General features: G+C 36.7%; 2 protein-coding genes across 4 annotated transcripts; both read left to right on the forward strand.

Annotated features, from left to right (window-relative positions):
• Positions 1-161: 161 nt before the first annotated feature.
• hint2 (histidine triad nucleotide binding protein 2) lies at positions 162-2925 on the forward strand. 3 transcript variants are annotated; one of them, XR_008633269.1, is made up of 6 exons: positions 162-355; positions 544-681; positions 777-881; positions 1022-1094; positions 1168-1317; positions 2803-2925. XR_008633269.1 is itself a non-coding variant. In XM_020936540.2 (5 exons), the coding sequence occupies exons 1-5, from the start codon at positions 272-274 to the stop codon at positions 1257-1259; spliced, it is 492 nt and encodes a 163-aa protein (XP_020792199.2). In that variant the 5' UTR covers positions 162-271; the 3' UTR covers positions 1260-1541. The 3 variants fall into 3 exon arrangements, 1 of the variants encoding a protein (XP_020792199.2); XR_008633270.1 differs by lacking the exon at positions 2803-2925 and adding an exon at positions 1751-2768; XM_020936540.2 differs by lacking the exon at positions 2803-2925 and having other exon boundaries at positions 1168-1541.
• Positions 2906-15083, forward strand: LOC110165675 (long-chain-fatty-acid--CoA ligase ACSBG2-like; the record flags this gene model as incomplete). Its single annotated transcript, XM_055161941.1, has 12 exons — positions 2906-3041; positions 4853-4921; positions 5356-5513; positions 6518-6801; positions 8768-8856; positions 9990-10110; positions 10464-10544; positions 12205-12354; positions 13254-13421; positions 13501-13682; positions 14396-14629; positions 14981-15083. Coding segments are annotated over exons 2-12 (1629 nt in total), but the record flags the coding sequence as incomplete, so codon positions are not given.
• Positions 15084-15085: the final 2 nt, after the last annotated feature.

The raw sequence follows: 15085 nt of genomic DNA on the forward strand, positions 1-15085 counted from the left end.
ATATGCACCATGAATAAATGTTGTATATTATTATTACCTATAAAACACATCGCATATAAAGCACATAGAGAAATATTTATGTATGTTGAAGAATGACACAAATAATATACATCACTGTCATTTTAATCATTTATTTCCGAGGTCAACAAATGCCACAAAGTGACGGTTTCCAGAGTCTGGCTCATGATATCGCGACGTGTTGTTCGAACATAAAAAGCTGCAGAATTTTGACGTTTAAGTTTTGTTGTGAAGTTGCAAAAGGACTGTACTGATGTATCGGCAGATTTTGCGAAGATTCACAGTCGGGGCTGGTACAAAAACAGCGCTTTTTTACCACTGCCCTCGCCGAGTTCAGGTAGAATTATAACATAATATTACACTCCTGTGCACAATGCCAGTATTAAGTCACGTGAAGCCTTTATGTCCCAAAATGTTTGTTCTTACTCTTCTGACAGGCTCTAATGTTAATGACATTGTTCTGTGTAGCTTAAATATATTTGTATGGGGGCATTCAAATAAGCAGTGCACAACTTCTTTCTGCAGAGACACCTTTGCTCCAAAAGTGACGAGGTCCGACTGGCACAGGAGGCCAGCCAGAAGTACGGCTCCCCTGCTCCAACCATCTTCTCCAAAGTCATTGACAGAAGCCTACCTGCTGATATTATTTATGAGGATGACAAGGCATGGTGTACTCTTTACTTCATTGTTTACTTCACAGTTTTGACGACATCGTGACTTATAAAACTGTTATTAATACTGTGCAATGTCCATTTCAGTGTTTGGCTTTCAGAGATATAAGTCCTCAGGCCCCCGTCCATTTCCTGGTCATTCCTAAAGTTCCCATTCCCAGGATAAGTGAAGCCAAAGATGATGACACTGAGGTAATGAACTATCTGGGACACATACTAGTTATAGCCTTTAGCCATAGTATTTCAGCCGATAACACACACTTTAGGTCCATAAACTTTATGGTATACAGTATACAAGCTTCCAGGTCAAATTATTTTAATCTTGTTTTCAGCTTCTTGGACATTTATTGGTTGTTGCCAAAAATGTTGCAAAGAAAGAATGTTTACAGGAAGGATACAGAGTTGGTGAGTTAACACATTATAAACGCATGGTCATTTTGAATGATGATATGTGTAATTACTTTTAATTTATCCACAGTTATAAATGACGGCAAGCATGGCGCACAATCTGTCTACCACCTTCATCTCCATGTTTTGGGAGGAAGACAGATGACATGGCCACCGGGATAACATTATGGCCTGATATTAAAAGAAAAACAAATGTCATAAACATACATTTTTCTGTCTGGTGGGTATCACATTTCCACATGGCCATAATGTCTCTAACTCCTGTTATACACTTTTATTAATAAAGTAATGATAAATAAATGTATAATTTGACTTAAATTTACCAGATATTTCAACATAACTTAAACATAGATTTAAAAAATGATACAGTTATCTTTGTTCTATAGTTAAAGCCATAGTATGTCTATTATAGCCAAAAAAAAAATAAATAAAACATGTTTTTCATTTGGTTGTGTTTATTACACTGAAAAATCTAGAAACCTCCTTAACCCGAGTGAGCTTGCATCTCCACAAACCTGACTGGGGGAGGCTCTCCTCCTGAATGACAATGAATCATACAGACTTTTACATTGCAATAAGATTTTCAGATGATAGACTGTTTAACATTTGTTATGTGTCTGAAAGTAGGCCAAATTTGTACTTACTCATTGCAGAAGGAACTGAGAGCATATTATGGATGTCCAACCACCTCCAGAGACTGGGTGACCATGGGAGGGGTGTGGTGAGATTCAGGCCAGGGGCAGATGTGGTGTGACTGGTGGTATGATACTTCGACCTTGGTGCCCAGCAGTGAGGTTATTGTGTGTCATTGGAGAAGTGTGCTGAACTTTGCTCTATATTTACTGAAAAAACAGCACCGCCTTAACCTCAGCAGAATCTGTGACATCAGCTCAAGGAAATAACTAATGCAGGACATAGACATCTGTAAAATATAATAAATAACCAAAAAATAAAACTAGGAGCATAAATTAAATACTTAATGCAATTTGTAATACAGAAGTATTAAAGAGACAAGCAGGTGGTACCACCAGGCCAAGTTACAGGTTGGATCTGTGAAGACATGACCCTGCCCACTGTAAAAATGTAGGTTATTCCAAGGCATTTCTGACCTATAAAAATACCCATGATGAAATGCTAGATAATTAATGCCATGCTGTGGAACATTCCAGATAATAGCATCTTCATGGATGCAGAAGTTATGCTTTATGCCTTTTAATTTATATGAAAATTTGAAAACTTGAACTCTTTCATGTTAAATACTGTTTGTACATAATGGTGTATTCTTGCGAACAGCATTTGCATTAATTTGTATTGATTTGCAACATCCAACTTTTACTGTAACCACCTCTGAAAGAAAAAATATGAATTCTGTCTTTTTTATGCTGCTTTTTTATGAAATTGTCACAATTTTTTTTGAAAGGTATATTGTTTTGTGCACTCTACCTTTGTTATCTGAAGTTGCAACAGACATTATATTTTTATGCTCCAAAGTCCATATATTGTCGTAAATAGCGTTTCATCATCCCACTGACAGGTCTCATCATGCCTAACTGATAATAACTTTCTTTATAAGTCAGTTCAGTACTAAAGTTACAGACATCAACCTTAACCCATATGATTACATCCTGTCATTGTCTTTGTCCCATAACAGTACCCATAACAACACTCATACGTTTTGTCCTGCTTGTTTTTGTGTTACTTTCAGGTCCTCTTCACTTCGAAGCAGGCTAACCCCTGGTGTAGTTTGGACCTAGTTATAGCTCTCTCTGCACCATCCGCAGGTGTCTATAATATTGCATAAGAGAGTGAGGGAGAGACATGCAAAGCTTTCATACAAGTTTCCAATAGGTAATTCATTTCTGGAGTCGACTACCTGCTTTGAGCAAAGGTCTGTTCTTCATCTCCCGAGGATCAGTTGATGTTACTACACCAAGTTAACAGAAGGTAAGATTTCATTCATTCATGATTGAATTTCTGTTTTTTTTGATACACACACATACATGCGTATTTATTACACATTTTTCTGTTACTATGAATTTGACTATACTATTTATTAATTTTGAAAAGTAGTTTTTTTTTGCAGAATTTTAGCAGGCAGAAGTGCTACTTATATGTATGCATATATGTTCTATGGTGCTTTTCAGTGCAAGGATCAGTTTCAGATTCAGAATATTGAAAAAAAAGGACATAATATTAAAATTCTTTATTTGTATTGCATTTTGTAGCAATGCAATTTCCACCATGGATTAAGAGAAGTGTATTTGTCTTATATACGGTTTATATATATATATATATATATATATATATATATATATATATATATAGTATAGGGTGACTTTGACACAAAAAAAAAACAACTAAACATTTTACTAATTCCTTTTATTCCTTTATGATAGTATTGAGACTATTTAAAAACAATTTAAAAGTAATTAAAATGTGAAAAACTAATATTCTAATTTAAACTCAAGCATCTTAGCAAATACAGATGGAACGTCAAATACTGTATTCCAGAAATGTGCAGAAATGTTTCGCTGCAAGTTTCAGTTCTTTTTTTTAAGCCCCTCTTGTAAATATTGTTTTTAAATGCTAGGCAACAAGCCATTATACATCATTATACATCATATCTCTAAAACAGTGCATTATTATTATTCTCTCCTTTTTTTTTTCTAGATTTCACATTTATTAAGCATTGACTGTGGGCACAGTGGTCACTGCAGCTTTTTAGTTGATCATATGACTTGCGTTGCCATGATCACAGTGAATCATCAGATGGGTTTTACACATTACAGTTGCAAGGGACCCTTTATATTATTTCTGTCTTAAATTGCAGGATGAAATTACCAGATTAGACTGGGTAATTTAAAGTGGTAGTGTGACTTTATTCTCACACAGTAGGAGCCTTTGCCAGTAGAAGCCCCAGGGCAGGTATGGTAACTAACACATGACCTAAAGACAGTATCTACTGTTTTATGTGTGGACATTTTCGTGTTTATTGTTGCATCAACCGAAAACCTATTCATTTTTTGAAATGACCACCTCTCAGTAAGCAGCAGTAATGTGAGCTTGTTGGCACGTGAAGACAAGTTTTAATCTTTGTTTAGTTTTTTCCCCCTTTTTTGTAAATTTTTTCTTCAAATTTCATCATTGGATCTTGATTCTGGGGTAATGTACTGTTATGTTGCTAGTTTACTGCAATCATTCTAACTTACTTAATTTATTTAATAGTTTTATAAGTGATTTGAACTTTGTGCTAAATGAATCCTGTCTAATGTTATCTTAAGGTCAGGCTAGTGCTGGGTGGACTGATCTTAATCTTATGTGATACTAAATGTTGAAGATGTTATTAACGTTACATAAGTTATCTGTTGTAATCTTACATCTCATCTTCTGAATATATTGTAAACAACATTATAACTTGACCAAACATTTACTCATCTCAGTACAGACTCTTCTCAGGACAGACAACATTTCTTCTCTTTTGACACTAGATGGCACTATTTTACTTCTTGATTCAATGTTATTACTCTTGGAACTTTGTTTAATGTTGACACAAATGCTATTGCTGACAATTCTTTTGGTAATTTAGGTGAAAGGTATTAGGTCAAAGAAAGCAGACTTAAAACCACATAAGATTTCTCAATATTCTTTGACGCATGTTACACCATTTTGATCTGTTGTAATAATGAATAAATGTTAAAAAGTAGAGATGCCAGATTACCAAGTTCAGGTGTATTGATTTCAACTTTTTTTTCTAGATAACCAAGGATGAGCACCGATTTAGAAATAAGCAATGGCGTGGCTGTCTTGGACATTTGTAATGATAGGTATGAACGGTTTTCATGAAAAATAAAAAATAATAACGATAACAAGGTATTAAAGGTCCTATATTTCACAAAATCGACTCTTGAGCCATGTTATAATGTTGTTACCTCATCAACAACATACATGGAATTGTGCTTTGTTTCATTCACACATGTTTGAGGAATCCTTTATTATTAGACTATCTACATCACTAAAACTTAAAACATTCTGTTCCACCTTGTGATGTCATGTAGTGTTCAACAGCTTCCTTTTTACCTTTTGTTCAGTGAAGATTGGCAATTCCAGGTCTGAAATCATTCTAGGGAAATAGGATTAATGAAATTTAAAAACGCAGTGGTATGTTTTTTATGAGGAAATATTATAACATAGATCAGAAAATAGTGTAATATGGGCCCTTTAATATGTTATGTTAATATGTTAATATTTATGTCCTCAGCAAGCCAACTGGGAATGGCTCTGTAGTGGAAAACGGGGACTGTCCTGCTTCATCTCTGGGGAAGCAGGAGACAGATCCAGGTAGCAACATCGCAGCGCCGGCAAAACCTCCCAGAGCACATGCATCTGAAGAGGGACCCAATCCACAGAGCCCACCAGGTAAACATGCATTCATACTAGTCCTGATATATTCCTGGTTTGAACCAAGTTTAGTCTTGATATAGATGTGGCTTGGTCTTGGTTTAGTCCTGGTCTAGTCTTGGTGTAGTCCTGGTCTAATTCAGGTTTCACTCTGGTCTAATTAAGCTTTAGTTATTGGTTTAGTCCCAGATTAGTCCCAGTTTTGATGTAGTTTGTGCATTAGTGTGAAGGCACTATCTTATAGCGGGTCAATATGACTTTTTGAAACTTCTAAAGCCTAAACACGTGTACAAAAATGAATAATTGAATCCAGTACTTCAGCAAATCAGTAAAATGTCTAAAACTAAGATGTATGAAGAGAATGAGTTAAAATAACCAATTTTTATGTATTTATTGCACCCTATCCAAGTAAATTTCATAAGATTAGAGTAATAAACCTTAATTTAACCCACAATGAAGAAATAACAGTCTGCTTCATCAGTAAAGTGCAAAACGTACAGCATTAGAATAGTCAAGCAAACAAGTGGCAAAATTATGAAGAACGATTGAGATCTGGGTATGACTTGAGTGAAGAATTTTAAAAATGTATTCATTGGTACATTTTAATAGATGAAACTGGTTCCAATTATCTGAATAAAAGTTTTAAAAAATTATATTTTATCTGTATTTCACCCCTTTGCCTTAGTGTAACCATATTTAGGTCACACACATGTGTTCATCAGATCAACCAATAATTATAACTTCACTATGTATTTTATGAGACAGCATTGTGACCAAACCTGTTTTGAGGTCGACTTTACATTCCATAGCTTCCTCATTTGTATCAGGTGTCCCTTCCCTGTTCTCTACTCACCCAGCATTTTGTGTCTCTCTGGTCACCCGCCCATCAGGTAGTCTATAGTTCAACAGCTCGTTAAAAGCCACAGGGGAGGGTGGTTTTTCTCTTTAGTACTTCAACCTGCTTACCTCTTAGTTGTCTCCCATGGCTTCTAAACGGGGCTGTCCTTGTTGTCCTACTATAGAGGAACCCAAAGCTGTTCCACTATCCTCCACGAGTTTGGCTACAACATTGACACCTGCCGAGCACCTATGGACCACCGGCAGAGACAAGGCAGTGAAGCTGAGGATGGAGGGGTCCGGGCCGGCAGCGGAGACCCCGATCACCACTCATCAGATGTTCCTGGAGACAGTGGAAAATTATGGGGATCATCCAGCGCTGGCATACAAGAAGGATGGACAGTGGGTGACTTTGACTTACAGGCAGTACTACGAACAGTGTCGAGCTGCTGCTAAGAGTTTCCTCAAGGTATGTTTACGCAGGACAAATGTTTACATTGCTTTTAGCCTGAGCCTCTAATTTGTGCACAAGTGAGTGCTGTGTCTACAAGATAATATAAACAATGTGGTTTTGAAGATGTGCAAAATTAGAACATTAACAATATGTAGCTTTTAGAGTTCACCTCCTTCTTGTCTCCTTGGAGCTATTAAATGTTCCGCAGTATAGTATTAAGACAGTGACATATGGCATTTTTTAAACTAGCGGCAACCATTCAGTCAGTCGATGTAAAGCACAAGTGAGTGATGTGTCTGCAAGATAATATAAAAATTGTGATGTTGAAGAAATGCTAAATTACATTAAACATCAAAGGTTCACTATGTAGCTTTCAAGGTTCACCACCTGCTTGTCTCCTTGGGGCTGTTAATGTTTTGCCTAGATTAAATGTTCCACAGTATGGCATTATGTATCGATCTTCTGGGCTCTAATTTGTAGAGAGTGTTTATTTAGACAGTAGCCGTGTCCACTCAGTCAGTCAGAAAATCAATGTGAGTCTTATACAAGATAATATGAAAATTGTGGATTTGAAAAAATGTAACATTCAAACATTAAAGGTGCACCATGTAACTTTTCTGGTGGAGGGTTCGCCACTTGCTTGTCTCCTTGGAGCTGTTAATGTTTTGCCTACATTAAATGTTCCACAGTATTGCATTATGTATCTGTCTTCATGGAAACAAGCGGGTTACAGGTCAGGTCTGTGAAGAGGCTTTAAGAGCGCATGATTTTAAAGATATTTTTGGAGCAATAAAAACACCTGTAATTAAATTATGATAATCCAAGATAGATGAGTTACATAGTGCTAATTTATGTATCACAAAAAAGATAGGATGGCATAAGATAAGATAAAAGTGGGGAAATTACAGTGTTGCAAAGCACAGTTCAAGAGTAGAGAAGAGAATAGAAATATGTACTCAAAAATCAGGATAAAAAGCTATTAGAAAAATGTAGTTTATTGATGTTTATGTAATATCAATAAAGGAAGACATTTACAGGCACCTTTTAGCACATTTTATATTGTAAATATAAAATGTGATTATTTTAGGGATTATCCAAAAAGAAAATATTGAGAAATTATTTTTTGTCAATATCGCACATCCCTAATGTAAAGAAGTTTGTGATTTGATCCAACATGTTTAAACAGCACTGATCTGCATGTGGCTTCCAGGGAACATGGAAGATAGTTCACACAAATGCATAATATCTTTGCTTCCTTTGTAAACACCTCTGCCAAGTTTATTGCCTAAGTGTCTAAGTACACTGCTGCAGCTGAAAACTAACACTTGGGTGTGTGAAAAATGCATCTTGTGTTACATCTCCAGTTTCACAGCCAAGTCTGCTGCTTGAACTGAGCAAAGCTTTTGAAATGTGATGTAGGGCAAAAGTAACTTGGTTACAATAACATTAAAGGGCCCATATTACGCTGTTTTCTGATCTATGTTATAATGTAGTTTCCTCAATATAAACATACCTGAAGTTGTGTTTTGTTTCATTCACACATGTTTAACACACAGACTGTGCATTTTTATTCTCTCAAATTGAAAACAACTCTGTTCTATCTTGTGATGTCATGTAGTAAACAGGAAGTGCTCCACTGTGGTTTTGAACTCCATATACCTTCACTAGAATCATCTGGATGATTTCAGCCACTCTCTAATGAACTAAAAAGGTAAAAAGAGCTGTTAACTTGAAAATTACAGCTTCATGACCTCACAAGGTGGAACAGAGCGTTTAGAGCTTTGGAAATGTAGACAGACTAATAATAATGAATTCACACTCAAACATGTGTGAATGAAACAAAACACAACTACTGCTATCTTTTTCGTGAGGTAACATAACAAGGGTTAAATCTCACAAGATAAATTTTTACATAATATGTTACCTTTAAAATAACAGTGAATAACATTGTGTTTATTTATAATTCTATGTTTGGTTTTAGCTGGGACTTGAGCGCTTTCATGGTGTGGGTATACTTGGATTCAATGCTCCAGAGTGGTTCATTGCAGATATTGGCTGCATTTTTGCTGGGTAAGAAATAGCTTTATTTGTTTGTAAACTGTACTTTTAAAATTTTTATGGAGGGCAGGGAATTTTGTTGCAGGTGTCTAAAACAGGAACAGCTTACTAAATAAACACACACACAAGATGTTATTGTCAAACTTTTTCCTTACACAAACTTTCCTTATACAGACTTTTCCTCCTTCACCTTACACAATGACTTTATGAATACTAAACTTACAAATGTGAATCAAAAATCCATTGTAGAAGCCACTTATATGCTTATCTGTGGTGTAGGTGTTGCATGTGGTTATTAACATCTTGCTGTTTTCTGAACGTCTCTCCCCTGTCTCTCCCCCATTTCATTCTATAGCTGTCCTGTCCAATATTAATTCACAAAAATAAAGAAAAAAATCCAAGTATATGCTACTTGGACAACACATTTTTGCAATTAACAATAGCTACTAATATTTATTTAAACTGGTAAAATTATTGAGAACTAATTCTCATTGACAAGAAAACATGCATTTAACTGTTCTCAGACATGAGACAATCAACACTGAATATTTAAATGAATTCATTTAGTGTAGTAAATCTTAAAGGTCCTATATTACACAAAATTCACTCTTGTGAGCTTTAAGACATGTTAAAATTCTGTTACCTCATCAAAAACCTACCTGGAGTTGTGTTTTGTTTCATTCACACATGTTTGAGTAACCCTGCATTCTACACTTCAATAACTCAAAATGCTCTGTTCCACCTTGTGTTGTCTTGAAGCGGTTGTTTTCATGTTAAGATACCTTTTATCTTTTGTTCATTAGAGATTGGCAATTCCAGGACTTAATTTATTAAAATTATTCCAATGAAGGTATATGGATCTTAAAAACACAGCGGCACTTTTCTTGTATTACCACATGACATCACAAAGCCGAACAGAGTGTTTTCTGTTTGAGAGAAGAACTCAGCTTAAATATGCAGAGTTTGTCTTCTAAACAGATGTGCATGAAACAAAACACAACTCCAGGTATATTTTTGAGAGAGAGAGAGCGAGAGAAAGAGAGCTATGTTATTGATCTTGAGGGAAATTTGAGACTAACATATACATTATAACATATAGTGTATTAAGAAAGATTTATAAAACATGTTTTTGTCATTTGCTGTAGTGGTCTGGCAGCTGGCATCTACACTACCAACTCTCCTGAAGCGTGCCAGTATGTGGCTGCAAACTGTGAGGCCAACGTCCTGGTCGTGGAGGACAAGAAACAACTGGACAAGATCCTGCAGGTCTAGTATTATAAGAAAACCATCCACTTGTTCTCCAGTTCCACAGCTGTTAAAACCCTGGAAATTCTTGAACAATTGAATTTATAAATTTTTAGTTGTTATTGTGAATTTTGGTTGTTTACCTCTCCCCTGGCATTACCTCTGTCTCCCCCATCCTGTCCATTTTATTGTTTGTTACTTTATATTGTATCATTCGTATTTATTTTATATATATTTGTTTAATGTCTTTTATATTTTATTTAATTTAAAAAAAAAAAAGATTCTGCAGGTCATGTTTTAAGTCTGTTTAAGTCAAGTCTGTTTGTGTTATTATACCATGGCAGAAACCTAAAAAAAACAATTTGTTCCTTTAGGTGAAAGATCAACTCCCTCACCTGAAAGCCATTGTTCAGTATAAGGGTGAGCTGCATCAGAAAGCACCGTTCCTCTACACAGTAAGTACATGCAGTGAAAATAAAACCAATTAACACATGGGGAGGGTGACTGCACAACCTGCATTTGCCCCACACCATGAGAGCACAGAGCAGGAGGCACAGGTCTCTCTACAGAGCAGTGCTCATGTGCACTATACGTGCAGCACGTTCGCTGTCACAGCCCTGAACTGTCAGTTACTGTGTGTGCTGATCCCTGTCAGAGTCCAGTCGCTCCACGGCTCTGTGCTGTTATCTACGGTTCTGATGGTAGTCTACCTGCTGGCGACAAACTTTATAAACTAACCAAAGCAGCACAATGGGAATAATTTCGTTACAAAATTAAATGGTGTTGATGACAAAAAGGGTACAAGAATGTGAGGAAATCCGACATCGCAGCATTAGGATCGCAGACGGTCAGAAAACACACTTTAGGATGGTGCTGTAAACGGCCTCATATGAATGAGCAGCTTTTTTACAGTTCCAGATCAAACCAAATTTTAGAGCAGTGCTGAGTGAGGCAATACAGGAAACAGGCAAAGGGCTGTGCTCTGCTCTCTGAGGACATACGGACAGCGTGCAAACATCCTGCATGGCACATGAACATGTTATGAATGTTAAGCATTTATCATCCTAATAGATCTCCAGATAAAATATTTCTTGAGTAGGTTACATGTGGTTCTTCAGTGATCTAGTTTGATATTTATGACAATTCACTGAACACACCACACCACGCCCGTAGTCTGCTCCACTCCACCTGAGGCCTGGCACACCTCTTGTTTAGAGCTCCATGCCCCACACCTGCACTAGCACGAACATCAGGGGTAAGATAGGGCCCCAAATCTGAACGGTAGTACTTTTATTTCATTGTGCGCACATACCAATTCAAAGTTGTATTTCTTTTTTATAGATTTTTTTATTTTTTTATTTTGAGAGTGTCAGAAGTAAAATTTTTAGTATATTATAGGTTTTATTTTGGTTCTAAGCTTGGATAAAAAGATTTGCATGTTCTTGTGTAACCCTTTTCCAACTGACTGGTAAATAATATTATGTCCTTAAATTATTTGAGTAAATAAATGTCAAATCTAAAAATACATTTAAAAAGAAAGACAGATTTTAGAAAGTTATAATTGTCTAATGTTTCCTGGAAGCCACACGCAGAGCATGTTTGCATATATTAATTCTGCTGTTCTCTGAGTGGGTGGTTTCATTCTCACAGAATGAAATGAAATTAATTCTCACAGACTTACTGTTTATCTGTGTATATATGGCTAATCACTGTGCTAATCAATTTAAGACTCAACTGTTTAAAAGGGCAATGAGCAGCTTGGATTGTATTAATCAAGACAGCAATAGCAAATGTCAGTTCAGATTTCGGAGGAATAAAAAAAAAATAAAAGGACGAATTATTTTAAGTTTGCATTGTAAAAGCCATATGTTTTTTTTATTTTAATTTTTAATGAGTAATAACAGTATATGATTTATTTTTGTGGCTATATTACCCATGCATCCATAATATCAGCTTTTTCCCACTGTAAACTAAAAGTGTACACCTTCTGTATGGCTGCATGGGTGGGTTGAATGATTCAGCTGCCTTTTGTTAAATCCCATTCCCATTGCATTTTACATTAAAGAAGTAATGGTTACAAGTTTTCATAAAATATATTTATTTATTTCTTTTTAGTGGGACGAGTTCATGAAGCTTGGTGAGGATGTGCCCAACGAGCAGCTCAATGCAGTCATCAGCAGTCTTCGGGCAAATGAGTGCTGCACACTCATCTACACATCAGGGACTACGGGCAATTCGAAGGGTGTCATGTTGAGCCACGACAATGTAAGTGGCTTTGCAGGGTCATCACACTGGGGGTGTACTACATGTGTACATGTAGTACATGTGATTACTCAGGAGTTACCATGGTGACATACAAGTATTTGATTTTCAACAAAAAGATAAGTGTGACTAATTGAAAAACTGCTCCCTACTGCTACCTAGCTTGTGAATGTAATTTGCAAGACTTCTTCAAGAGCACGAATCATATGACCTGTTCCATCTAAATAAATTTCTTATGATCAGATCGTGTTAAAATAAAACTCAGGTTAAAGTCTAACTTGCTTAACAGAGCTTCAGACTGAGCAGAGGCTACAGTTATCATTACGCCCCAGGGAATATTGATGACATCAGCTGCAAAACTAACTGTTTACAAGGTTTCCAAATACTGTAATTGGATTAATTACTTCAGTGATTTACACAAAAATGGCTCTGTTTCACTTGTGTGTGGAGAATACATTCACATTACATCATGCTATCTTTCTTCAATGCTGTTGATACAAAAAATATGTGGATCAATGTTATGTTAATCAAATTAAATAAAAAGGTGACATGATACAGGTGCACTGTCACATTTTTGGTGAGGGTCTGCAACGTACTTGTCTCCATGGAGATGTTATTGCTACACCGCCAGGCAAAGTTACAAGGTTAGATCTGTGGAGAGGCAAGCCCACTCATTGTAGGAATTCACGCTTTTCATTGTACATATATTTTTTTGCACTTGCAACGTCTGTAAATGAATAACTTGGAAGATGGACAGATTTTCCATACTATCCAAATAAAGTAATGTCTCCATGGAAACAAGCAGGTGGCCCACACTTCACCAGGAGTTGGAGATTATGCACTTATGTTGTATATATGTTTATAAACATATATATTTATTTAGTCTTAATTTCTTCTCTTAGATCACATGGACCACACTGACAGGTGGTAAAATGGCTGGACTTAACTACAAGGAGGAGGTTTTTATCAGTTACCTGCCACTGAGCCACGCAGCAGCACAAATGAATGACATGTGGCTTTGTATGAGATATGCAGGGACCACCCACTTTGCACAACCAGACGCCCTCAAGGTAAAGCTTATTCAATTATAAAACATATTGTCAATACAAAAACCAACATATATCATATTCCACCTTTCTATTTATTCAGGGATCTCTAGGTACAACCATGAAAGAGGTGCGACCCACGTCTTTCCTTGGGGTTCCTCGAGTTTGGGAGAAGATGCAGGAGAAGATGAAAGCTGCTGGAGTCAAGGCTTCACCCATGAGGAGACGAGTGGCTGACTGGGCCAAGTCCATCGGTCTACAGTACAACTACAGTGCCATGAATGGGTGAGAGGAGAGAATAGTGAATAAGTCTACAACATCAATGTTCACAATGGGTCAAATATCACTATTTATTATAAGTGATATATTTAGATTTTTTATACCACATATTCGGTTTGGTTTTAGTTCACTTTAGTCCTTTTGCAGGCCTGGTTTGGTTTAGTTCAGCTTTAGCTGTACGTATTTAAAGCTGCATTGTGTAACTTTTCTGGTGAAGAGACCACTACCTGCTTGTCTCCATAGAGATGTCATTGTTTTGTCTGGAATGTCCCAGTATGGCATTAAATGTATCCATCTTGCATTTACTCAATAACATGGGTGGTATTTGATTAAAAAATGTGCGTTCTTATTATGAGTAGGTTCGCCTCTCCACAGATCTGACATGTAACTTGGCCCATGTGGTGTCACCTGCTGTCTCCATAGAGATAAATAAGTGTAATGCCATACTGTGGAACATTCCAGGCAGTATCTCCATGGAGAGAAGCAGATGATGGCCCTCCACCAGAAAAGTTACACTGTGCAACTTAAATTATTCACAAGGAAAATTGCTTGGACACAACAGCTTTACATGCAACATACATCTTAAATACTGGTTAAAAACAGAATAGTACTAAAATAGAATAATAGTGTTGATAAAATAAAGTCATTTCCTTTCCTTCCTTTATCTTGCTGTTCTAAGAGAACAGGTCACAGATTGTTGCTTTACTTGTGTCTCACAGGGAGAATGCGGTGCCGTGGGGCTTCACATTGGCCAACAGTCTGGTTTTTAAAAAGGTGCGCGCTGCTCTGGGTATGGATCGCTGCAAATTGTGTCTGACAGGAGCCGCACCCATCACCAAGGAAACACTGGAGTACTTCATGAGCCTGAACCTGCCTCTGATGGAGTTATACGGCATGAGTGAGAGTTCCGGGCCACACACCGTCTCTGTGCCCAATGCTTACAGGCTCACAAGGTCAGTGCCTCCGCTTTTTTTTTTGTTTATAGGTAGGACAACACATTAAATTGTGCCAAAAACCTGGTATTTTCTACCCAGAACACAAAAATCTCAACTCAAGAAAGCAGTTCATGAAACTAAAGTGTTCAAAGCAGTGGATCCAATTCTGGAAAATAATACATTTCAGCATTTCTGTGTGGAGATTTCTTTCATAAATAGTGAATTACCAATTGATGATCTTTTTCAGGCTCCTGCTCTCCATCTGAAATTATAATACAATTGTAGAATATTGTCAAGCCATCCTATATGTGTATTCAGGCTAACCATCTCTTCATTCAAAGTGTGTATTGACATATGTTTTATGGTTAGTTGTGGAAAGGTGATGCCTGGCTGCAAAACAAAACTGGAAAATCCAGATAAAGATGGGAACGGAGAGATCTGTTTCTGGGGCCGTCATGTGTTCATGGGATACCT

This window comes from Boleophthalmus pectinirostris, unplaced genomic scaffold (genome assembly GCF_026225935.1).
Source record: "Boleophthalmus pectinirostris isolate CB_2022bp ecotype Guang Dong unplaced genomic scaffold, ASM2622593v1 HiC_scaffold_4, whole genome shotgun sequence".
Taxonomy (NCBI): domain Eukaryota; kingdom Metazoa; phylum Chordata; class Actinopteri; order Gobiiformes; family Gobiidae; genus Boleophthalmus; species Boleophthalmus pectinirostris.

Excerpts from the sequence above, each read along its gene's own strand:
- hint2 (XM_020936540.2), top strand. The coding sequence starts at position 272 with ATGTATCGGCAGATTTTGCGAAGATTCACAGTCGGGGCTGGTACAAAA. Across the intron at positions 682-776 it reads TTATTTATGAGGATGACAAG|TGTTTGGCTTTCAGAGATAT; the intron begins GCATGGTGTACT and ends TGTCCATTTCAG. Across the intron at positions 882-1,021 it reads CCAAAGATGATGACACTGAG|CTTCTTGGACATTTATTGGT; the intron begins GTAATGAACTAT and ends TCTTGTTTTCAG.